The sequence below is a fragment of the Thunnus thynnus genome, chromosome 2 (genome assembly GCF_963924715.1).
Source record: "Thunnus thynnus chromosome 2, fThuThy2.1, whole genome shotgun sequence".
NCBI classification, from domain to species: domain Eukaryota; kingdom Metazoa; phylum Chordata; class Actinopteri; order Scombriformes; family Scombridae; genus Thunnus; species Thunnus thynnus.
In genome coordinates this window covers 31,500,718-31,527,095 of record NC_089518.1, presented here as the reverse complement: position 1 = coordinate 31,527,095, position 26,378 = coordinate 31,500,718, and the positions used below count along the sequence as shown (strand labels likewise).

Here is a 26,378-nt window from a genome sequence, read left to right as displayed (position 1 = left end):
AAAAACTGTGCTGAGTCTCTCTTACACGTTTTGGTAACATTTACGGGCATGCTGCTGAAGCTTCTGTCCTCTGATGTCTGTGTTTCACCAAGGCCAGGGATCTGCTGTAAACCCTGGAGGGACTTTGGAGTTGTGTTTCTTCTATGTTTGTGAAACTGGACTGAATTGAACTGAGTTACGCACACACACATACACACACATCAATGTTGCTTTGCTTGCTTGATTTAATACACCTATTGAAAACATTGCTGATATGGTAATTGTTTTTAATTGGCTAGGCAAGGGGTTGATATTTATAGTAAGAAATGGTTTCCTAAATGCAACCTATCAATGTTTTGTTCTTCATTTTGCATTACAGTGCATAAGTCATAAGTCTTCCATTACCAAACTGTATGACTTAACTTTACAGCTATAAGTAAAGTTATTTCAGTTTTGTTTTTTGTCATGGAAAGACTTCAGCTGAGGGGGCACAGTGACCTTTTTGGACGGACTCGGACCCCCAAGGCCCACCCATAACGCCAACTCTGCAGAGGACACCTCTGGGACAGTTTATGCTTCAATTTCAGTGATTTAGAAGACTTTTTGACTTCCCATCACTTTCCACAGATTTAAGAACTGTATTTGGTATGTATGAATTTCTCTCTTACCAAACTTATGAGTCTTAAAATTAGAACTGCCATGCTTATTATTTTATGATTTTCTCTTAATCGGTCAGTTAGAAGCTACTGTAAGCTTCTGTGAATTTCAGCTTAGAAATAAGATTAAATCCTAGCAAGACTAAAAGCTAACACAAAGCCTCTTAGCTCTGACGATGCCTCCTGAGGTGAAAAACTTGTTAAGAGTAGGGAGGAGGATTCCTATGGAGCTTAAGAGTTTCTTAAGCAAATGTCTACAGGAAGCAGAGATGGGAGGAAAGCACTCCAAACACGGGACAACAGGGAGTTAGTGATTGTCATTAGAGATGTGTTCGCATTACTTAGTCACTGCAGTAATCCTATCATGTCACTGATGTTATTTTAGCCTCGGTTTCACCTGATGTGTGCAAATTGCAAGCCAACAAAATAGTATTAATGGATAGATGGTACTTCCCCCCTGTTATGTTGTTGGGGTCACTAATGGGACACATTTGCATCTTCAACAGTCCCGCTTTTATTCAATAACCCTGTTTATGCAGCTGTTTACAGGTGAGAGCCATTTTCATTACGTTCCAGATATTTAATCACTATAAACATTTGATGAAGTATTTTTTATTTGCGAGAAAATCACAAATCCACAACTCAATAGAGACTGACTTGTGTTATAATGGATTCATGCGCGCTTTCATGAATAACTGAAGGAGGCATGCTGAGATTCCTTGATCAGCCAATACCAGAGTCTGACAGAAGAAAATACCTCTTAAACTGAGATAAAAGTTTATGCACCTTTCTTGCTCCTTTTTTTCCTAAATCACCCATACACTGGGACTCTTTGGTGGATTTTCTTTAGGCAAAGTTACTCTGCAAGTATTGTCTTAATGTTTATGAATATTGCACCAAAATATTCATAACGGTGAGAAACATTCTTCGTGTTATGTTTGAAAAGCATCATCAATCTTAACGTGTACCCTGAAGATTCATGGCAGGCTGTAATGATCGATATTTACCTTGGGTGCTGAGTGACTCATGAATTTAACATAGATAGAAAGCTTCTTTCCAAAGTCAATATGTCATTATGAATAATTCTTTGCATGTGAAATCTCCCTCACAGTCAAAAAAAAAAATATGAATGAATGGAGAGAGCAAAATGAATCGTTACCATGGTGGACTGTGGGAATACGTCGGATGATAGGCCAGAGACAGATATAGTATTTGAGAATCATGGCTGTTGGTTATTGGTGGAATAATGCAGCCTGAAGACCCTGGCTATCAGTGCCAAGAAGACAAACAAATGTGTCTGACTCGGCAGCACTGGGTACTGCAACACACGGCCAATACCTTTTCTGTGCATTTGTATCAGAACATAATTATGACACCCACGCAGTGACATTATTGCTACCCGGCTTTCTATTCTACCCAAACATTGTGAGCCTCAGCATAATAAATAATAAACAAAACTGGGAGGAAAAAAAAAAAAAAGAAGAGACATAGAAAAGCCAAACCATATTTGCACTGGAAATGATGAATAATTGAATCTGGGAGGCATACACACAGATGCAGACACAGACGTGCTTGCATGCACAAACACTCACATGCACACACACACACACACACATATACACACACACACAAGGGGAAATAATCCACTGGGTCTCCAGTGCCATCTAGGGTTGGTTTGCAGAAATATGAATAAAAATGCTAATATTAGGATTATGATTTTAGTATTTTAATAATCATGGTGGCTCAAAGCAAAAGTCACAGTAGTTTCGGAGTTTGGATGCTTTCATGTTCATGTGTTTCTTCCCGCTGTTAACCACCAATCACTCACATTATGAATATGAGTGATGGTCAGTTGTATCTCTGTCTTCCACTCAATGAAGCTGCAGCCCTTCATGACCAGGAAAAGAAAGAGGCAGGTAAAGGTAAGTAGGCAGGTGAAGGTAGGTGGGCAGGTAAGTGCTTGGGTGAATATATTGTTGGGCTTGATTTGATTAAAGGTTGTTCTGGAGAAATTAAGACTTTTGCGTCGCACCCACTGCCATGGCGAGCTAGCAGACTTCTTGCTCACCCTCAGCTGTGGCCCAACAGACAGCAGAGGGCTTGCCGAGGGCCATCATGCACCGGCCCCGTGTCTGGCAGCTGTGTGGTCTCCCATATGTTCCGCACAATAACGAGTAGATATGTCATTCTTCCGGCTGGCCGATCCTGACAAAGCGAGAAGCCATGCATGAAGTTTTATCAGCTTGTCGACACCAGCAGAGTGATTATCCCTCAGTGCATTGGTGAAGTTACATGGATTGACTTTTTCTGCATTTTCTGAGGATGGTAACAGCTTCAGTTGACACTGAATGTGCTGCTGTTATCTTGACTGTCTTTCTCCACTTGTCTGTGCAAACACATTTCTCTTTCTCCTGAATGTTTGTCTAGTCAAATGAGTTTTGTCTGGCACTAACATGTCCAGTTTTCTATCTTTATTTCCTTTCGAATGTTCTGTTTAATTTACAGATCTTTTTTCTAGTGAAGCATTAAATGTCATAAGATCAAAATAACTAAACGCATTTATTCAAGTACTGTACTTAAGTAGAAATCTGAGGTAATTACTCAAGTATTCCCATTTTATGCTATTTTATACCTCAACTCCAATACATTTCAGAGGAAAATATTGTACCTTTTACTTCACTACTTTATTTAATATGTACAGTTACTAATTGCTTAAGATTTTAAATACAAAACATAAGATCAGCGTATAAAATCTGATGTATTAGGTAGATTAAACTATCCTACAATATATAAATTAGTTTGAATTAATTCCAGTTTAACCAGGTACAACATGAAAATGCTTTAGTAGCAATAAATCCAGTAATGTAATACAATAATATAAAACTCTTAGAGGGAGTATTCTGTGTAATGGCCATGTTAACTTGATACTTTGCCAATATTATCTATGTTCTTTTACATTTTTGAACGCAGAAACTTCACTAGTATTGGACTATGTTGATATTGTGGTATATCTACTTTTACTTAAGTAAAGGATCTTAATATGTCTCCCACCACTGTTGTTTGGACTGTTATTTTCAGCAACCAGTGGTCAATATGTGTAGGAGCGCACACAAACACATAAATTCCAGGAACTTTCAGGTACAAACATCGTATTTGACAACCCATTTCCCTATGGGCACTGGCACAAGAACACACAACATAAGCAGCTGTTGTTCTTTCCACGGCTATAGACGTTAATGTCGTGTTTCCCATTGGCAGCACTTCAGATGCCATTGGCAGAACCTGTGCACTGAACATGGCACCACTCCAGAGGCTTTCCATCCCTTGCCATTTAGTGTCTTTGCCAGCATTCCCAGGTCGGGGTCATTTTTCCCTTACAGGCGATCAGCTGCAGTGGGTAAGAGTAGAAAAGGTAAGGCAGAACATTTTAGTTAGTTAAAAAAAATCACTGATGCCATGCTTTGGACGCCTCCTCTATCTTTTGATCATTTTTCTTGCACAGAAGAGCTGAAACTGAGAAAGAACAGCCAATACTGCGAGGCAAAGAGGTAGAAGGGAAACTTTTAATTGGCTACACAGAGCACAGCTGTCTTTTGTTGTCCCCCCCAACCCCCCACCCCCCCAATTCCATTTGTCAGAAGTGCACAGAACTGTAATAGGGAGGCAGCACCTGAAACTAATACTTACTGTAAACACTGGTGGCAGGATTTACAGAAAGGCGGTCACCTTCTAGAGTCATCCACCCGATTTCCACTGTAAGCTAACCAACCAATACAAATACTGTACTGGTGCAGTTATTCAACTTGTAAATGATCATATTTGTGAAAATGACAGGGGATATGTAAGTACTGAATGTTTGAAGGGGGCTGTGTCTGACCCAAAATATTTGCACAGGCAGTGTTCCAGTGTAACATTTACTTTTGAGATGTTTTATTCATTCTCCTTGACTCTAGAGAGGGGAGGAGGAGAGGCGATGTTGGGAATCAGACCGTGTTTCCAATCAGCGACAGTGTTGCCTCATTTCACTAATCATTATTCAAATGAGATTGATTTGCTTCCCCACCCCTGCACCTAGTTAGAGGGATTTGTATCCCCCCCTTGCCCCCCGACTGAATGGTCCCCAAGTTCCCAACAATAAGCTCATGAATACTGACGTAGTATTTTATTTTTCTGTGCCTAGCTCTATTCTATTCACTGTCATAAAAGAAATGAAATCCACTTGAAAAGGAGGCCTTTTGGATCATTTGCATGCAAGCTTGGCCCAGTAATGGAATGAAATATGACACACCAATTTAATTACTGCTCGAGAATTGTCTTGCCTCACAGTATAAATATTGATTCAGGCTTCTCTCTCATCGGATTCCCTTCTACTATCCCTTTCACCTCACCCTCTGCTGCTTCCATCTTTCTCATATAGTATTCCAATCTCCTCTTTTTCTAAATATTCCCTCCCTTTCTCTCTGTGTGACACACTCACACTCCCTCTCAGTCCATCCATCTCTCATCTCACTTTCCCAGCTGCCTGCTGCCCAGGTCTGTCCATTCCTTATTCTGCTAGCATCAGGTGATGCATGTCATGTTGTAGGGGCAAAGACTGGCAAAGGAACTACGAATATGAGATTCTGCCCCGGGTGCTCTTCTGCTCCAGTGTGATGATAGTAGCGCTCTATATGCATGCCTGCACTCTCACCGTTAACAGCCCCTGAAATTACACACAATTTCCATAGCAATAGGCTTTATAGAAGGCAAATGGGTCCCTGAGGGGACCCCGGCCACGCCTTTAGAGCGCAGGACAGCACAGGGAAAGAGAAGATAGACAGCGTGTACAAAAGCACAGAGGAGGAGTAGGAGGGGTAATTTCCCCGCAGGCATCTCGCATGTGGACTTCTATAAACTCTTTGGCCCCGCCGCTTCTCCTCGAGTGTGTGATGGGTTGGCCTCATGGCAAACCTCAGCTCTCAGTGGGAGGGATACCAGCCCAGAGATGTGGCTCTGACTACGAATTCACTGGCTGCGTTGTGACTGCCTGGCCAGCCATTGCCATGAGGCAACAAAAGAAAGAAGTAGAAAACGCTGGTAAAGTCAAACATAAAGGGAGGCTATAATGAATTAAACACATTGAGCTAAAGATGCCCTTTTAAGCATTTAAATGGAGAAGATCAGAGAGCGGCACTTTTGGCTCCTTGGACCTTTTTTTTCCCCAAAGCTTTTCTGAGTCAAAGGAAAAAAAAAAACACACAGCATCCTTAAAAGCCCAGGCATTTTGTAAACAACAGAGCCTTCTTCACAAGGACTAAGTGTTTCTCATGTTTTCACAGAGCTCTTAACAGGCTGAATGCCTAACATAGCCATCCAAACAAGGGATGGAGAATTGAATCCTTGTCGGAGGGTTTAGCCATGAAAAGTAAAGCGTTGACATCTTCCTAACAGCTCTTGTTGTCTTACTTATATTAAATGATTTTCACTTTTACAAGCAACACTAAAGACATGAACATTTCAATAAATAAGTCACAAATAGAAGCCTAATTAAGATTGAAGATGGATCTGTCAAAGTGTTTGAGCTTGATATACGCCCCATACACATACAGTAGAGAAGGTATATGGGCTATTAGGGCGCTTGCCTTTCAGAAAGCCTGCACTTTCAACCCACTCGCTCTGCTCCTTACAGGGTCATGAAAACATCCATTTCCTAATGGCTCACTCATGTGAATCATCGCAATAGAGGCTAAAGAAATGGTGACAGTGCTGCCTGGGCTGACGCATCGTTAACATCGTGTAGCTGGAGCAAAAGGGAAGGCAGAGACATGACCTGTTGGCAGATTAATCCACCACACAAGTTAAGGTCAGTGCCACAGCCTCGGACACCAGCGCAATGCAACCATAATCACTGATGCTGAGGGGCAGACGAAAATAATATGACTACGCTTTTTGGTTATGTGAAATAAAACTGGTGTGAGGAATACATGAGATGTGAAAACACAGAGGCATGTGGAGGCAAAGCAGATGTTTTGTTTCTATGATTAAATGTCTCAGTCTGTAGAGATCTCACCAGTAATAACTGTGTGATAACTGCAGCCTCTGATTTTTGTCTTCATGCCAGCGTACAAGGCTTCACGTTGAAATGTTGCATCTGATCTTTCAGTTAGCTTTTGCAGATGTGTTTTCTGTCATTTGTACAGAAAAAAAAAATTAAGGGATAGTTTTAAAGAGTGATCAGAATTTGAAGAGCCAAATCCGATCAATCATGAACACAGAACTCTTTGCAGTCCATTTAAAAAGCACTTGTATCTGTTTATCTTGATGAAAGTACTGGAAGTAGCAGCATTTGCTTGGAACGCTGGTAAAATTCAACATGACTAAATTACAAAACTCTCACTGTGCAAAACAAAATGTGGCATTTAGTTTCCCAAATAGTTTTTATGAGATTCATTGATCACAGCCGCTGATGTTGAGATTTCTGGATGGACAGAAAAGACTCCAGGCTCACAGCGAAACAGAGCAACTCATTAGAGAACCCAACTATCCCTTAAAGGGGGCAATAAGAACGGTTTTTACTGCCCCATAGCACAAAACGACCATGATATATCTACAAAGCGTTGATAGGATTATGCTTTAAAAAGTCTTCTCCTGGCTCATAGTTTGTTCTAAAGCAATTTCCAAAAGTCCACTGGCATTTCAAGACAATAGTACTCAGAGATTTAGTTTTCTCAAGGCAAACTGTCAATCACAAAGCACTATTTACGTTAGTTATTGACCTTAGTTCTACAGATTGGGGTACCCACAAACCCCAAGGGTATACTTTTTGTCACATCTCACAGGTACTTTATTCTATCATTCCCATTTTTCATGACTTTGTCAATCAATTTGTTCCTAATGACTTCACATCATTGCTTTCTGCTTCTGTTTTAATTAGTGCTTTTGTTTCTGTCAGTCATTTTGAGGCTTTGTGGAAAGATTGTACTTTGGATAAAAGCTGTAATTTGTATTAAAGAAAAGTATTTATTTTATTTTTACACAACATGCAAATTAACTGTAACTCTCCTAAAATAATAATCTGTTTTTTTTCAGATGACATTAATTATATAAGTAATAATGTTTTAAGATAAAATAAGTTAACATTTTGCTGTGATGGTTGTTTCTTACAGTAGTTTGTTCTTGTGGTCCCCAAGGGCCCCAATCAGTAGGCCTTGTATCTTAAATATGTTGATAGGATGCCGGTTAATGCAATTTTCATTGGGATATATTAAATGATCACATAACGTTTCTGTGGGATCTCTGTTTTAATTTCCTCGCTTTTGCATCTCTGATAGGAAAATGTGACTTAATTGTTTCTAATTCCAGGTGAATGTCCCTGAAGGGTTTGAGAGGGGTTTTGAGGGGTGGGTGGGCACGCTGTCCTAGAGATTTGTCAGTGATGCTGTAATTCCTGCTGCTCGTCTCTGGAGGTGGATTTAAGTCATCAAGTACTAGATGCACCTTTAAGTTCTTAAGCAGCTTTTAGGGTCTGATGAAATTCATGTTTGGAACAAAAGTAAGCCAATCATAGGTACGTTAACTCTGCTGATAAAACTTGTTCTGCATGTACAAGCACAGATGGAAATAGCTTCTTACGGATACTGCCCTGTAGTAGAGATCTCATCAATTTTTATGTGCGAGATCATGTTAAAATTTAACAGTACAACTGCATCGTGTACCAAACCTTTTGTGACTCCAGTCTAAACACAACCACATGAACAGGAGTTTTGTAAATGTAGTGGCCAGCCATTAGTCAGGCCAATAGGAATGTTTGAGTCCCTGGTAATCAAATGCGCTTGATCTTGTTAGTTGTTTTCGAATGTAAAACCTAAATAAAGGCGATTATGTGGTTTAAATATATGTGTGTAATTGTGCAATAAAATTGAGGCTCCCTGCCCAGCCTAGCTGAAAAATTGTTAATTTATGTGCTTTCCATACATCTGAGAGTCTATTGGGATAAAATAAATAAAGATATGTTTGATCATTTAAATGTGAATAGGGCATAGGTGGGAGCTTGCATCATTGTTCACAGTCCCAGAAGAGCTGAAAGAGCAGAGAGCAAACATTTTGAGTCCATAAACTGGAACAAATTTAATTCTCTTGCATTCTCACATTGAGACATAAGGCCCGTTAACCTTGATGAATATTTAATTTTTCTATTCAGATATATTAGCAAACTTGGTGCGCTACAACTTGCCCTTGCATGGCCACAAAATATAAAATAAGTAGATCTGTTACGGGTTGGAGAAGGAAAATAATGAACAGTAAAGAGAGGATGACTTCATTTTTTATCAGTGTTTCCATATGCATGCTGATGATTAGGGTGCAAAACTGGACAACTTGCAGGTGGAATTAATAACTTACTAGAAAATTTCTAGTTATTTCACTCACACAGGAAATCCATCTTGCAGTATGTCGAATATCAGTTCATTTCATTCATTATCATGAAACCTGCTCAGAATATTTTACAGAGCAGGGTCTCCTGCTGCTGGGATAAATAAAGACAGAACGGCTGATCCACTTGGACAGCAAATCCTCATCCTGGTAGACAGTATGTCAATCATGCCCTTAACATAAAGGATAGCCCTGAGACCTGCCAGAAAGTATTAAATAGTTGATTAAATGTCACCATGTTGACTTTTTAGCTTATTTCTCAGTTGGTTAACATATTGTGTATTATTATATATAGGCTATATATGTATTATTCATTTTCATATTTTGACAAGGCATCCCAGCATCCCTCGTTTGAGGAAAAGTTTTCTTTACAATTCAAGTTACCAAAGCTTAAATTTATTTCAGTCCCTTTTAGATGATGCTACACTGACAGCTGGTTTTCTTGAGGTCAACTCAAGTAGTCAAATTTTGCAGGTCTAGCAGGTTTTCACACCTGGACAACCCAACTCTGCATCTCCATCCCTTAAAATACACGTGGGCAGTGGGCAGAAAATATACTCTGGCTAGCAAGTCAGAAAGCTTGTCCGGGACATAATGAAGCAGGTAACATCCTTAAGCTTTCCAGTTACCAGTGCAGAGCATTTCTCTCTATCTGAGCAGCATGTTGTACCACACAAGCTGATGTCAACTCAGCTGTTACATCTGCCCAGGCTCTCCAAACCAAAGCAAGTGGCAGCCTTGCAGCCAGGCAGAACCCTTTATATATTTTCAAAAAAGCCACCAGTCATAAAAAAAAATCTTTTTTTTTATAATTCCCTTTATATAAAGGACTCTCTGTTCACAGCAGTAATACATAACAGGTTACCATCAGTGATTTTATTAGTTATTTCATATCTTTGTAAGAATGTGTGAATGATATACTTTGCATTTTGCTTTACCCAGTGTTAGAAAATACATCAGTGACTGGAACATTTAAGAGATTTCAGGGAGAGCTGTGAAGATAAGGGTAATGGCTGTAATAGTATACTAATCCAATTACCGCTATTCCATTACATGAAATTACAAAATTTCCCTTTAATAAGGTATTATCATGGGAGGGGTCACAGTGCAGCTGGGTTTCCATGGCTACAGCCAGAAACCCACAGTTAAATGAAATATAGAGTGGAATATAACACCCACGCACACTACATGGCTTCAAGACTTCAAAATATTTTCCCCATCAACTGGCAAGTATTTGTCAGGCAGAGAAAACAGATGGAGTCACACTAGTCAAACCCACAGTACGACTTCATATAATTGATGGATAGGTAGAAGATGGTATTTATCTAAAGAGACAGGCAGTAAATGAACAGGTAAGATAAAAGAAATGAGTACACATTTTATTGAGATGTTCTGGTGGAGGTAAGACCGCAGGAGGAGAAAAAGAGATGGGGATAGATCCATACCAAGGTGGGAAACTCTGATAAGCCAGATGAAACCATCTGCTGGGAAAATGATATTTCCCATGACCTACGCTGTCAGAACTACTGCTAAGATCTAACATATTGTAGGACCCAATGGAAACATACTGACAGACAAGTCAAATCCTAAACTGTAAACCTGAAGACCAGCTTTATTTTCTTTATTCTCTGTAACATGAATGACTTCTATGAAGCAGTACATGTGTGTCCAATTCCAAAACAAGCCTATCACATTGCTCTTTGAGACCAATTATATTAGACAGTTTGCAAACATTGAGCTTATTACACTATGAGTTTTGACAAGTGGCCTAAAGAGGGATCTGTTTTGTGTATGTGTGTGATTAAAAAACACATATATTTATTTATTTATATTTATTTTGGCAGGAAAATCTGAATGTAGACCGAATACCAATTAAATATAGTAATTATAGCAATTTTTCATCTTGACATTCGGCTGAATTAAAATAATAACACAGTGATACTCAAATTAAGATTCCAGTGTTTTTGCCTAATAGATTCAATTCCAAGGAAGATAACAGTCATTAATTTCCATTTCGCTTGGTGAAAAGGTTTTTATGTGGAGATGTGTGCAAAAGACAACACCCTGGAAAGCAGGATTACATTCTGAGCTGTCAAATGAAAAAGAATAAGATATCCTAAGAGTGTTGTTTACCTCTCAGGCAAGCCCCTCGAGAGGCCTTGAAGTAAACATCAAGTTTGTCCAAAATAACAAATCAAGAGGAGGTGGCAATATGCGGAACGACACCTGCTGAATGAGCTTTTTCAATTGCAGGTTTGACAAAGTATTATGATGTCTTCCCTTCCTGGCTGAACTTTTTGGATGTACGCTGAAATGAACTTTGTTAGCTTGAGATGTGTCAACAGTTTTGCTTAAGCAGCATGACTGCAGCTGATCTGAGGACACTGTGAGCCAGCACCGGCAAACAATCCTCATATAACTAACCTACACTACAATCAGCTGCAACCTCCTGAAAACACAGAGGATGCAACAAACATCCGTGCTTACACTGACAGAGCACCTCAGAAGACGGGTCTGCGCTCAAACAATGATTCATACATATCATCACATTTAGGAGTATGCCATTTATCTGTATTGTCTTTTTTACACAAGCATAATCACTGTAAAGTTTGAGGGCCACAGAATTACAGGATACAAGCATCATCAATCTGTCACTGTCTCTGAACTCCTGCTCTCCTGGCAGAGATTCAGGCAGTGAATTAATCAAAGGAACTGTTATTGCCAAATTACTGACATGGGTTCAAAGATAAATGTCTCCTGGCTGACGCCAACTGACAGCCCTGAGAGTGATTAATTTCACTCCACTCTGGTGATTGGCAAGAGACTCAAACCGAGGATGGTGCATCATCATCATGCCACGCATCATCACATGTTGCTTATTTTTCAGAATCAGGATTACAGCAACAATCCCTATTATTTTGCGAGCTGAGGCAATGGTGAGGTGGAGAACACATTCTTGGGTGATTTTAGCTGAAGAGGCAGTGAGTGAAGCCCAAAGGTCGATGGCACAGCACTTTCTCAAAGGCCTCAACTTGAGCTGGTGACAGGATTGAGTTATGTGGCATCTGTCCTGTCAAATGCAATAAGGAAAGCAAGGCAGCGAAAAGCCCAAGGTTTACTTCTTTCCAAGCTTTATATAACACACACACACACCCAATAACTGCTGCAGGCAATAATGCAGCTTTGTTTTCATAACATTGAAAGAGAGGTCTGGCATCCCTTCCTCAAAAAAGAGATTCACCTGGATATTACAATTTGGTTGAGCACATATGTGACCTCCCCTCAAAAAGTCTATGCTATAATGCATATCCAATACAATTTGACAGCTTAAGAAAGATAGATAGATAATCCTAAGACACTGTTCAAAAGCTGCGGAAATTTTGTAAGTAGAGCTAAAACATTATTACCTTTTGATCTTTGCCTGTTAGCCTAAACACCTCTATCACTCTTGATATCAGTCCCATGGAGAGAAGCAAGATCAATCAAATCCATTATCTGGCTTTTGTGTTTATCACGCTTTAAACTTACAGCAGGGGCTCGCGTTGTCATAGAAACAGCTGCAGTAGAAAAAGGTTAGATTGTTGTTGAACTTGGTAGGATGCATGGAGTAACAAGAGTCATCATTATGTGAGATATCAGCGACACAAGCGGAGAGGGGACTGTTGTTTCTTTTGTTTGCTTGAAAAGCAAGGCCTTACAAATTAATGTGCGGCGGTGACTGCAAATTCTCAACCCCCCCCCCCCTCGTATGAAAATGCAGGAGACTGGCGAGGCTCACAGATAATACTGAGCTAAGGCAATATACTGCCACAGGTGCAGGGATTTGGCTGAATTCCTGCATAGTAATAAAACTCAGTGATAGAATTTTGTTTTCAGAGCCTCAGAATTGGTTTGTACCTGCGCCACAATGCAATCATCTTGACTAGCCTTCCTGCAGAAATGAATCCTGTCTGGCCCACCTGCAGTAAAGCTGAAGCACGGTGTGATGTGTCTTGAGGATTGCACATTAGCATTCACGCCAACTAGGGAACTTACTGAGCATCCCCAATACTGCTTGCAATCTCTAAGACATTAGGCTGTTTGTAACAAGTGTTTGCACTCCAATTCAATTTTACAAAGACGTGACTGTAAGAGATCTGCAATGTGTAGAGCCGTTTTCACACAGGGTAATAACAACATTGCCAGGTGCATTTATCTCCAGGTAAGACAGGATTTTTGTCATAGATGCAAAATTAAAATCATCTCCAGCCCTTGTTCCCACATACTGTCCATGTGGTAAATTGACTGTCTGACAGTTTTTTGTTTGTTTGTTTAAAGCTGCTATAATTGAGATTGTGTTTAACAATGCATCATATAACTGTGTCTAATGTGAAACAGGTCGATTGTAATGACAAACCCACAGAGAATTATAACCCAACTCTGCGGTTCCCTTCAGCTATTAAGAAGTTTTTTCTTCGCATCCACAGAATGTGTAATGAAACAGCTGTTTGCTATTCACCATAATATGTATAATAATAATATGTTAGTGTTGTGATTACAACTTGTTTCCACTGCCCCCAAGTGGCCAGACAATCTGTTAATGCTGGCTTAAAAATGCCTGCAGGAAAGTGGCAGAAAAGTGAGCCAGTTAGCGAATAGATTTCAATCAATCAAACTTTATTTTTGAAGTAGGCTGTGGCTCAGGGGGTAGCGCAGGCCATACACTAATCACAGCGTTGGCAGTTTGATCCCCAGCTCCTCCTGCCCACATGTTGAAGTGTCCTTGGGCAAGATACTGAAATCCCATATTGCTCCTGATGGTGAGACCGGCACCGTACATGGTAGCTTGCTGCCATTGCTGTGTGAGTGTGAAGGGGTGAATGAGTGGCAAACTGTAAAGTGCTTTGGGTAAAAGCACTACACAAATTTATCTCTCATACAGGCTGCCACTATGCTTCATCAGAACCACTTTGGCTGGCCGAACAGCTTTGGGACATATAGAGACAGTATAGCGGGAAATTTCTCTCTCTTTCTTCTCTCTGAGTAGATAGTTTGCACTTAGTGTTGGTGGCTAGATTACTACTCTTACAGAGACAGAAGTGGGGTACTTAAGTTATTTTTCAGAGCTTTGTAAAAGTTTTTGGCTTAAGCCCACAATGTCACTTTGAAAGAGTGGAATCCAGAGCTCCATCAGGGCAGTGAAACACAATGCTGTGCAAGCTATTCAGATGAGACGAAACACAAATAGGCTGAATCTGAACTGTGGACAACGTGATCGCTGTGAGATAGGCAGTGGGGAGTATCTGCAGCATAGCGAAGGAGATAAGGTGAGGAGAGCGATCTCACCAGAGGCGAGTGGTTTGCACTCCACTCAGCTGAAAGTGAATGGCTGATCTGTGTTTCCACACACATACACCTTGTTTAAAACCCCTGGTTCTTTGCTTTCAAAGGCTTTCCAAACTCAAGAACCACAAAGGGGCCTTTTGAAGCAATATCTCCTGGTGTTTCAATGGGACAGCCGAGCGCCAAAAAAATTCCTCTTAACATCCAGATCCAACCGCAGCCTGCTGCTTCACAGATGTTTAATTAAAACTGGAACCTTCTTTTTCCTTGGGGATTACTACTCAAAGCTGGGGAAATGTTGTAAACATTAGAGATATTTGATATTTGTTCTTATTGGATTATTTGACTTTGTAGATGCAAGTAATTTATCAATTTGCCTTCTGTCTGTCTGTCTTCTATTTTTGCACAGCCACACTTCCAGGTGCAAGTAATTGCAGCTGTAAAGTATTAGATATCAAGACTTGTTCAATTTGCTTAAACAGCTTTTCATTATGCACCTCGTGGAATCCAGTAAGGAAATTTTGAATTGAGTTACAGAGGCAAGCTAAATATTAGGAGTATGTAAGATTGCAACAATGAGCCTGTCCTCCCAAGAAAAACTACACTATAGGTCGTAATGTCAGTCGCCAAAAACAACCTATAGTTTCATTTGAGTGACAGATGCCATCTAGCAGCCATAATAGTTATAACCCGCAGAAGTGATGCAGTTCAGATGACGTCTATATAAGGTGACAAATTTCCATATCCAGAGGTGGCAGGTTTGTTGGCTGGTTAGATCCTAACTTGCAAAAAGTGGATTTAGCTGCAGGAGACCCCTGTTTCCAACCATAAGTGTCATGTTTCCAACTGCGAGTCAGTCATTTTGTTTTTTAAAAATCAAAACTACAATTGTCGTGGTGTTTACTGTTGCCATGACGATGAAGGTTGCCTAACTTTAAGGAAGCAACATAAGTAAATTTTACCCACACCATGTTTCAAAAGATCACTTTAACCCTAACCATCATCTTTCCTTAACCCTAACTAAGTGCTTTTTGTGCTTAATCCTAACCAGACTTTAACCACGACGTTGTCACATCATAAAACATCATTCATTTTTAACAGTGATTTGTAACAGAAAGCACAAACAAATTATGTTGTCCTGCCGATTACTGCCAATAAAGGCATCATATTAGAAAAGTTGCTACGGGTTGTTCTGGAGTGCATGGTCAAATGACCTATTTGGTTGTTTAATTTAGAGGACTTGTTGGCAACATATGTTTACATCAACAAGCAAAATAGGCTTTACAATTACAATAACTAAAAGCTGCATCATCTTCTGTTTTGCTAGCTAACATTAGAATCTGACTGGACCAAAATTTGAAGATAGCCAAGTAAAAGACCTTCCACACTGTAAATCCTGGAATATATGTTCTGATGTTGGTTACAAGCCATGATTGCTACACTAAAGTAAGTGTATTTGATTGGTGCAGTACACCAGTGCAAATCCAATATCATTTAGGGGAATATATGACAAGAGGTTCTGGGAAAGGAAATTGATAAAGGGATTATTTGACAACTGTTTTTTGCTGGGCCGATTACCCATTCGAAGATGTCAAAGGGATTTTATGATACGACATCGCTCTTGATTCTGGTCTACACAAAAACAAACAACCATGTGAGCGCAAACATGCTGTGTCTAAATGTGCAGGTCTTTGCCTCATACTGCTGAGGAGAGCAGAGATTCCCCCAGAAATCTCTCAGCAGGGCCTTTATCAAAAGCTTAGAGAAACGACTCGCCTGCTGCATTCAGGCTCACACCTCTGGGAATTCTCCCCCCGCAAACATGAAGCCAAGAAGAAAGGGGTTTATTGTCAAAGAGTGTTTCAATTTGACTTATAATTACATTCAGTAAGGGAAAACAAAGCAATCTGAAGTGCTTGAGACACTCAGCTCCATAATTCTAATGAACTGATTCCCCATTAAAGTTGAAGATAAGATGTAAACGATAAGCAGAAAATGGAGACAATCTCTGGGAAAATGGATGAACGCTTAGCCCCATGTTTAAAACCAAAGGGGGAAAAATAATAGTGTTTGTTTTATTCTGTCAGCCTCTATTTCCCAATATGTACATTGCATCATATCACATTAGCAGACATATGGCACATGCCAGGTGTTGTGTTGTTGTCACCATCAGTGTAAATAGCCTGTTACAACTGCGTTTAGTCTTTTTTAAGGCTCTCACATTCTAGTGTAGAAGAAAGTCTACAGGAGTAAGACTGTTTCACCAACTTATGTTTAAAGCCCCCAGAAGACTTAGTTAAAAAGCGTTAAATGTATTTTTTAAAAAGTGTAGCACTGTTCTGCTCTGTCTGGCTTTATGAACAGGGCCCTAGGTTCATTTACCATCGACTCAGTGCTAGTATCTATCTTGTTTACGCCTGTGTTTTCACTAGGTATTGAGTTGGTGACAGTTTAATTGTAAGAAATAATAAAGTGTCTGTATGTGTGGCCTCATTTATGTCTAAATTGCCACCTTTAACCTGACCTGCTGAGCTAAAATAAACCATAAACCAAATGTTTATGCCAAAAATAAAGGGTTTTTTTTCAACTAAAGGCAAAACGCAAATAAAATATGGAACAATAAAAGCACAAAAAGGCTTCAGACAGCTAAATCAATTAGATTGCCCCTTTTATTTAGTTTTCATTGTGAAATACGATATGGAAGAGAAAATGCACAGGCATTTCAGCTATGCCTGCTTCAGTGTGCAATAGCCCTTCAGTTTCATGGTTGAGTCCTTTTAATGTCTTTTATTTGTGTCAATAAACTTATTACCATGATTACAGAGTGGTTGCCTTTAATCAGAGGCTTCCTTCTATTTGCCTCACTAAAAAAAATCCCATAAGTCTAACAAGCAAACACAAAACTATACATGAATTCACAGAACTATATACAGATTATAGAAGCCAGCAAATAGCCATGTAGGCAAATCTTAAACAATTTCAAACCACTGTGGACAACAATAATCCCTTAATAGTATGAAGCTGTCTGAGCTTTTTAAGATTGAGATTGGACAGAGCATGAGTGGGTTCAGACTGAAAACCATATCAGAATATGTACTATAAAAACTAAAATAGAAAAGCAAGGAGTCAAAAATTCAGACGGCACAGTTGCAGAGTAACAGGTTTCAAAGTAGGCTATAGTTCAGGAGCTTTACGGAGAAGCAAAGACACGGCTTGGTAAAGAGATGAAGCAAACAACATAAAAACACGGATTATGGGGCTGGAAGAAAACCTAATAGTGGTAGATTATAATGGCATTACTACCTGGTGAGACACGAGTACACACAGCATGCACACAGGCTTGAGGTGTTTGTGGGATGATGGGACTGACACTCAGGGGTTGAGTCACACAGAGGCTGAGCAGAGGGGCGAGGATCCTAAAGACTGATGCTCGGCTATGAGAAGAAAAGAGCTCAGCTCCAGTGAGTCATCCTCCACTGGTTTTGACCTTTGTCAGTTAGATCTTTCTTTGGCTCCTGCTTGTATCCGTAGTTAAAGGTATACAGTATATGGTATTATGTGGTCTTTCTGCTCCCTCGTTATAAACTAATAATGAGGAATTCTTCCATTAGGATTCTGTCAGGAGCACTGCAATGGTGTTGGAGAGGCCCACCAACACTTCAGTCTTAATGTTATTATGAGAACATTATGATTAAGACATGGGTCACAAGAACACATTAATCTTATTATGGTATTTATGTTAAGGCCGTATGGAGTTTATTAATACTACAATTACGGCAGGCACCATTAGTCACGTTGTTGGAGGCATATTTCGACACCTTAATCCAGGTAAAATTGTTCTCCTGTGATTTTTCAACTTACAACACTTGCCAAATATGCCTGGAATAATGTAATTTTTCACAGTCACTATGCATAGTGATACCCAGGCTTCAAATGAGTCTCAGTTTGGGTTGGCGTTTTTATTTAGATTTGTTTATGGATTAAGCAAATGAGATATAAGTGTTCATTTTTGAGCTTTAGAGGTGCTGGTAAGAGAAGAGCCAGGCTAGCTGTGTCCCCCTTTTTTTAGTCTTTATGCTAAGCTAAGCTAAGTGACTGCTGCTTGTAATTTCATATTTAACAGACAGATATGGGGACAGTATTAATCTTCTCATCTAAATCTTGGCAATAATATGAATGAGTGTATTTCCCAAAATGTTGAGCGCAGTAGCTATTTTTTTTTTTAACATAACTAAGAGGAATCCTATTTACTGGGTCATGTAGACCTGTAGAAAATATTGGAATTTACCCAGTGCACCATGACCAGTAAACACCCCAACAGCAGCAGTACATTGTGTAGTGTGCCTGATGCCGACCTAACTCATTCCAGGAGCTCCATGGTAGTCACATGTACCTAGTTCATTTTGCCAAGCTTTCCCATCCAAGTCAATTTCACAGCCCAGCTGTAGTGAGTTTTTTTCCCCTTTCGTGTCTTTCAAACTCGATTTCAAAGAGTTCTGGGAGACAGCAGTGTCCTCAGTGTTGGTCGATCACATTTTCTCATTAATCTAAAGTCGCCGTAGATGCCTTCCGATTACGACATGAATAATAAATAGGCCTGTTAGTCTCCTGTTTAATTCACTGTCTATCTGTGTGCATTAGGGAAGCTGCTTTTCCACAGTAAAAAAACCCAAACAGCCTCAGACACATGACATTGTTGTTCCAGACTTAATAAAACAACCAGTCAGGATGTGTTATTGTGTTCCAGTGGACTGGGCTGCATAGAGAAAAAAAAACAGTGTCAGTGTAAAACCACTAATACACATAATATGTTTTAGGTTCTGATGCTGGTGTGTCACAACTAATATTTTTCTTGTGATATGTGATACGATGCTTCGCTCCCCTCTATCAGATTAAGTGACAGCCTTCATATTTCGGTGTGATTACACCCTATATCAGTTGCTTGTATCAAAAGCCTTGATGTGACTTGAGCTCTAATTTGCAAAGCAATTACAGATTATGACTAATTTCCTCTATGGTGTTTGACAATTTTTAGAATTAAACGAGAGGGAGATGAGGGATGAATTCACATTCTGATGCACCTACCAGTGTGCTGCAGGTACAGATGTAGAGGGGCGATGTATATCTATTTATGGGCTAGAACCAACACGGATCTTTGGCTCGTTAAGTAACCATCCATCATTGATGTCTTCCTGATTATCATAGCATTAATGCTACATATGAAGCTACCATAAATAATTCAAAAGTTGTCCACCTCAATAAAAAGGACTTCCTTCTGGTCTTATATCCAGTTTGTACAACATGTGCTGCTCCTTTGCATGATGATTGTCAAGGTGTTATGTCTCCACCTAAAGGTATCCTACAGAACTGAATACAAGTCACGCGTCTGTCTGTGAGCCCTGCATGACAAAATGCTGAACTGATAGGCAGGATAATCATATAAACACTCCAAGCAGCATTTTAATCAGAGGCAATTACAGATCTCTGTCATATTTAATGATACATGAGGTATACTTGTACATGAGGTACAATGTGATTAGGCTTGTGAAAATAGTGGAATTCAAGGGAGTATTTCCCTGGAATTATGTGTATGTGTCCAATTACACCCTCATATCTATACAGTTTTTAATTAAAAAAACAGCTGCTTAAGTACAAAACACCATTAATCCAGCAGTGTTTTATATATTGCATATTTATTATTCATATTGAACAATATATTTTCATAATCACAAGAAAAATACACAATAGTAAAGGTGCTTCTGTACAAAACTTTTTAAGTGGCTAAAAATATAAAGTGAACTAGGGGGCAAATTTTACATAAACTCCGAAAGTTTTTCCTTCACTTTCTCGTCGATGTTTGCAAAGTATTTCATTTGGGCAAGCAGTGCTTTGGCTGTTTGAAGCTCTCCTGAAAAAGGAGAAAAGAGAGTGCAAAAGGAAGTTTAATCAATGACTCATTCGGCGACTTAAAGGAAAGCCTCAGCATAGATTACAAAGAAATGAGTGGGAGGAACAGAAAAAAATTCAATGCAGCGACTGAGTATAATACCTTTACGGAGGGCAGCGTCTATCTGCACTGTCAAGTCTGCCAGTTTCTCTGCAAGTGAGGGGGAGACGAATTTCAATACTGCACATGTTAACAAGCCAGAGCACATAGGGTGCTTTTTATTTCTACAGAGGAAACTCAAAAGCAATCTCGCCTCTGAGAGTAACTGCATGATTTGAAGTTTAAAAGCAATTAAAACAAACCAGATTTAAAAAAGTAAATCAAAGATATATTGCATTAACATAGTTTGACACCATTTAGTTTACAAAACAAATTGGAGAGACCATATAGACAAAGATAGATTTCTGATAATGTGTGCGTTAATAATTGAGTTTCAACCTTATTGTGCATTGTAAAGCAATTGTGGCCATTCTGCAACTCAGTGGTACCTTTGGGGGGTCCTGAGCCACAGGTTGGGAGCCACTGCTGAATGTGACTGGATGTGGACCTGTTTGGTTCATTGTGCACTATGTGAGGTTCTTTTATATTCTGTCCTGCAGTCAGTGTGTCAACTCTGTATTACATAAATACATATCTGATGTGTTAGCACCACTTAACCAGGTACTTGTTCATCTGTGTTAATTTATGATCAGATTAAACCACTCAACCAGACTTTCTCTCAATAGACTGAACCTACCTTTTGTGTTTTGGCCGATCTTATTGGCTTCCTCTGGAGTCTGTGCTCCATCAAGAGCTTCATTGATCTCCATCAGCTCCATTAGAAACTGCGAATCAGCTCCGGAGTCTGTGCCCTCTTCTATACGCATCCCCTCCAGCTCCAGCTGAAACATATGATGGGAGTTCATCAAGCTGAACCGCTCCTTTTAAATGCATTTCACTACTATTGGACTGTCAGATGGTGATGGCGTTTCTTTAGAACAATGGCACAGACTGACAAAGAGCTTGGAGTTATGAAAATAAACTATTCATTAGAATTTGAATCAGAGAGTTGAAACTCACCATATAAAGACCACGACTCAAAGGCTTAAGCAGAGTCGTGTATGCTTTGTTCACAAGAGCCGACTGGTGTTCTGAATACTCCTGTTCTTTCTGCAAAAGAAGGTTCTGTTAAGTTTTCTTCTAATGATGCCAACTTTAATCCATATTTATTTACTTCAAATCTGTGCATATGCATTTGAAACAACATATGTTCACATTATCCAGAGTTCCAAAAAAGGGAGTTACATGGGAGGTATTTTATACCTTGCCACCCCAATCTATACCACTGTCAATATGTGAAACACCAAATCCTCGGTGATACAGAAAATTAAGTGTATGATATAGAGCTACTTCTTTGTAGCCGAGCAGTTTGGGACCCTTCAGGGGTTGCAGGTGTAAGTTTGACACGACAGATGTGTAGAAACAAGACAGGGAGGAAAATACCTTGGAAATGGCTGGCAGATCCGAGTACATTTTGCAGCTATCACGTCTGTCAGCTCTTGTGAAAATCAATAGTTTCAAGCTCTGGCCCATGGGCCCGTCATATAGAGCTGTTTCTGTAATAACAAACAGTGCAGTAGGTGGCTGCCTTGTAGCCTTGTATAAGTAATGAGTTTTCCATATATGATGAAGACCCCTGAGGCTGGAAGATGTCTAATTAAGAAAAAATGGCCAGAGGTGCTGATAAATTAAACAGAGTCAGTACATTATTGGACAGGTTGTGTGTGTGTAGAAAACATTTGGGCTTCCTCTCCTCTCTCAAATTGTGTTGAATATGAGTTTAGCTTTCATATCATATCATGACAACATTGTGCATTGTGCTTTTCCACCTGAGTGTACAGAATAAATTATGTGCTAACACACCTCCGCCTCCTCTCCTCCTTGTACTCATAATGCTTATTTCTTTATACTGCCATGCAATTTCCTTTAATGATCTATGAGGGGGAAACTGGATTATGTGAAAATTTTATCAACTATTTACCACTTTGTAAAATAACCTACAAGGGTCATTTCATGTCAAATCAGACAGAATCCAGGAAAGTAGTTGCAGCATCGTCTCAGATTTTGTTCAAAGTTTGTCTATATAATGTTTGAATCCCAAACAGAAGGCCTGTAAAATATTTGACCATGTCTGAGCAATAATATCTTGAAAGGTATTATTCCTAGCCTCACCAAACTTTGTAGGATGGAAGACAAACATGTTCTCAGTATGACTGAACCATTAAAAGTTTGTACTGCATGCCTATTGACTTTCTATAAGGCCCTAGATTTGGTAAAAAAAAAGTGCAAAATTCCTGCAAAATTCCCACCCATATGGTATCATAATTTTTTCTTCAAATGCAATCTTTTATTAATACTGTGCCAACATTTGAGGTCTCTACCACCAATGGACATGAAGATATTATGAATAAAACATTTTCACCTCATTTTCATAGGACCAAAATGAAAATGTATGTGGAAATAGCTTAATGTATGGTCATTTAGTGTACAAAGTACCAAATGTCCTTCCATGTTCCCGTCATAGATAAATACACACAGTTAAAGGCATCGTTTTAACTCTAGGAGAAAAACCTCCATAATGAAGAAGTACGGTCTTCCCTTATTATCTGTACTTATGTGCATCCCAGCCTCTGAAATATTGATTAGAGTAAAGAAATCCATGTTGTCTGTAGGCTCCTTTTACTCTAGGTCATTATTGCTAGCTATATTCTTTCTATTATGGCATATAGCTTTCTAACATGCACACTGTAAAATTACATGTATAAACACATCCAACCTTTTATGTGGAAACATATTTAGATTCTCCCACTGGAGCTTGAGAGGGTCATTTAAAATACCACTCATTTCTCCTTATACCAGAGGTTTTATCAAAATATGTAACTTATTTTCAATATCCAGCACTTAACTGGAAACACAGTATCCATCTCAAATGCCTTCTATTCCAATGAACACACGGAAAATGTTTATCCTTTATTTCTTACAATTCCAACGACACAGGAGTTCAATAATCATGGAGATACTGAGGCAAAAAAATTTAATCCTGAAATGGATGTTTTTCTGCCATACGTAAAATACCTCTCAAATCTATTTTTGTATGATGGAAGGACATTGGCACTTTATACCCTTAATAACCATACATCCAGCAATTTCCACGTACATTTTTATGTTCCTACTAGCTACCCCACATACCATTTTGGTCCTATGAAAATGACCATAACATGCTACCACGCCTTGTTTTATTCATTCGTTTGATCTTCATGTCCATTGGTGGCAGAGACCTCAAATATTGGCACAAAATGAATAAAATATTGTATTTGCAGAAAAAATGCTCTAATGATTGATATCATATTGGTGCAAAAAAAAATGTGGGTTTGTAGTACCTTCAATATCACTCTCATTTAGGAATTTTGCACTTTTTTCCAAATCCTATAAAAAATAAAATGGCATGCAGTACAGGCTTTTAATGGTTTCAGCACACAGAACACATGTTTGTCTTCTATCCTACAAAGTTTGGTGAGGTTAGGAACAATACTTGTCAAGATATCAATGCCTTAACATGGTTTCCCAGATAAGGTCTTTTTGATGCTATAAAAAAGGGCTAAAAAAATATCAAAACATAGGATTTGAACAGAAATATTTTACAGGCCTTGGTTTTGGGATCCATTCATGACATAGACAAGGTATGATCAAAACCTGAGACAGTGCTGCAAACAGAATGACCCATAAACACATTCAACTTTAAACTGCTCAGCTGCATTGGGACGAGACTTATTTCTTCCTGTGACATTTTTAAAGCTTCACAAGTCAAGGATTGTATGTAAAATATAGGCCTAACTGTCTCCTCGGTCTAACTGTGCTTTGGGCTGCATGTGATTTACCAGGTAGATCAAACTTTCTTTTCTACAATAAATTCTGGTGTTGAAAAGGTCACCTTTTCTTTTCTGTCTATAAGAAGTGACAAATCAAAAGTGAAGAGGAAGAAAAGGCCAAATATATCCTTAACAGCAGTGAGTGCTTAATGTCTTTTCCTTTTATTGTCCTTCAGTAAAATTCATCACCAGGAGTTTGCTATGTGTACATACAGCATGCAAGAGCTAACACACTGAGATCATCAATTTATAGATACTCACTGTGTATGTAACTCTGTTTCTTTCGGGTTTAGTTTCTGCCACTTATTTTTCCATTCTCTGCCTAAACACACCTTTCAATTCAAAAGATGGATTTTAGCTATAACTACACAGTCTCTTTGAGACACGTAAGCGATTATTTCTCCCTTCAGAGCTCTTCAAGTGAAGTGAGCTTAATACCACAGATCTATTGTATCAGGAGTTATGAAATATTGTACATAGATGATAAAGGGTTCTTGACAGACATCAGACAATTGTGAAACTTTCACTTGCTTAAACGTTACTTAATTTCTAATGACTTTTACATACATTGTACTAGGGCTGCAACACACAATTACCTTCACTATCAATTAATATGCTCAGTTAATCATTTAACCTATGAAAATAAACAGCAAATCAAAGGCCAAGGTAGCATCTTCAAATGTCTTGTTTTGCACGACCAACAGTCCGAATCCCAAAGATATTCAATTTCCAGTTACAAATTGGAGAAAAGCTGCAAATCCTCACATTTGAGCAGCTACAACAGAGAATGTTTTGTATCTTTGATTGATAAATGACTGAAACAATTAATAGATTATCAAAATAGTTAACAATTCATTTTCTGATGATGGACTTATCGATCATCAATCATTTCAGCTCTATTTAGTACCTAAGTTTAAGTAGTTTAATACTACTTAAATCTTAAAGTTTATGGAACTGAGCCATCATTAATGTTATTAATTACACTTGTGCCTTTCCTGCGACAAATTGAAAAGAGTTAAAAGAGTCTATCAATATAGTACATTGACCACATCATAAAATTTAAAACTGTGTTATAAAGCTTTTAGCACTCCACCAATTTATTTACTTTTTTTTTTAAACACACTACTTTTTCTTTCCTTTTTTCTTTATTGAAGGCATGCACTTTCATCTTCTCAGTTGTTTAGCTTTTGATTCCTTGAACTTGCTTGTCTTGTCTTGACCTTGTCTGCTTGGTAGCTTAATATGGGGAAAGCTGCCATCCAAGGTCCTACATTTGTCAATGTCTTTTAACAAGCTCATCTTTCAACTTTGCATGTGCGTTTGCATTTGAGTTATTCCCCCGGCCAAATCACATTGAATCATACTTACAAAACAAAACACACAGCCAAGTGGCCTATTAGTGACAAGGGGTCAAACACAATTTCCAGTGTCACTAATAGATAGGGCAGCCTCAGCTGACTCCGAGACCATGTTACTCAGCTGATCTTTATTCAGATTACACTTACAAACCCCTGCCTACCACAGATTTCTGGCTGAAGTTGTCTGGATGTAGAGACCGCTGGAGCTGCAAGTATCTTTTCTGAAGCTTTTGTAAGTCCAGTGTGAATGTGTAGTCACTAAAAAGAGGCAAAAATATGGCAACATGAAACGATTTGCTCACTTAATAATTAAGATGTTTATGTAGATAGGATAGTGGGTAGTAACTGAAGAGACAATTACTCACCAATCCATGATCTTGAAGTAGGATGTCCCTTCCTCAGGGGGTTGGACTACTTTGCATGACAAGCAGAAAAATGCAGGTGTTTTGTCAAGAGACTGTTTGCAGTTCCAGCAGTTCAGTTTCACTTGAGTTGCACAGTAATTCCTTGGCGAATTGACTTGATTAGTGTAATTAATTATCTCTCCTCCTTTTCCCAGTGCTCTGAGGTTCGTGTTGCTGAGCCATGTGTCCTTTTTGAGGAAACTGGTAGACAAACAGTGTGCTGAATATGTAACAGCTTTAAAAACAGACTGTCGATTCGTCATCAGCCGGTTTGACTGCAGTAAAGCCCGGGATGAGCACGCGATCCGCAAAGAGTTCAACGACAACATTTCTGAATTTGAAATACACTACTTGGTGGTGTTGATCAAACAATCAAAACATACGATCCTCTTGCT

At 39.1% G+C, this 26,378-nt stretch overlaps 1 protein-coding gene across 1 annotated transcript; it reads right to left on the bottom strand.

Moving 5' to 3' along the window:
• Positions 1 to 20,040: 20,040 nt before the first annotated feature.
• hscb (HscB mitochondrial iron-sulfur cluster cochaperone) lies at positions 20,041 to 26,329 on the bottom strand. Its single transcript, XM_067616562.1, has 6 exons — positions 25,945 to 26,329; positions 25,741 to 25,837; positions 21,373 to 21,462; positions 21,050 to 21,194; positions 20,416 to 20,463; positions 20,041 to 20,274 (listed from the first exon to the last, which is right to left on the bottom strand). The coding sequence occupies exons 1-6, from the start codon at positions 26,310 to 26,312 to the stop codon at positions 20,180 to 20,182; spliced, it is 843 nt and encodes a 280-aa protein (XP_067472663.1). The 5' UTR covers positions 26,313 to 26,329; the 3' UTR covers positions 20,041 to 20,179.
• Positions 26,330 to 26,378: the final 49 nt, after the last annotated feature.

Excerpts from the sequence above, each read along its gene's own strand:
- hscb (XM_067616562.1), bottom strand. The coding sequence starts at position 26,312 with ATGTTGTCGTTGAACTCTTTGCGGATCGCGTGCTCATCCCGGGCTTTA. Across the intron at positions 25,838-25,944 it reads TACTTCAAGATCATGGATTG|TGACTACACATTCACACTGG; the intron begins GTGAGTAATTGT and ends GCCTCTTTTTAG. Across the intron at positions 20,275-20,415 it reads AGACGCTGCCCTCCGTAAAG|GAGAGCTTCAAACAGCCAAA; the intron begins GTATTATACTCA and ends CTCCTTTTTCAG.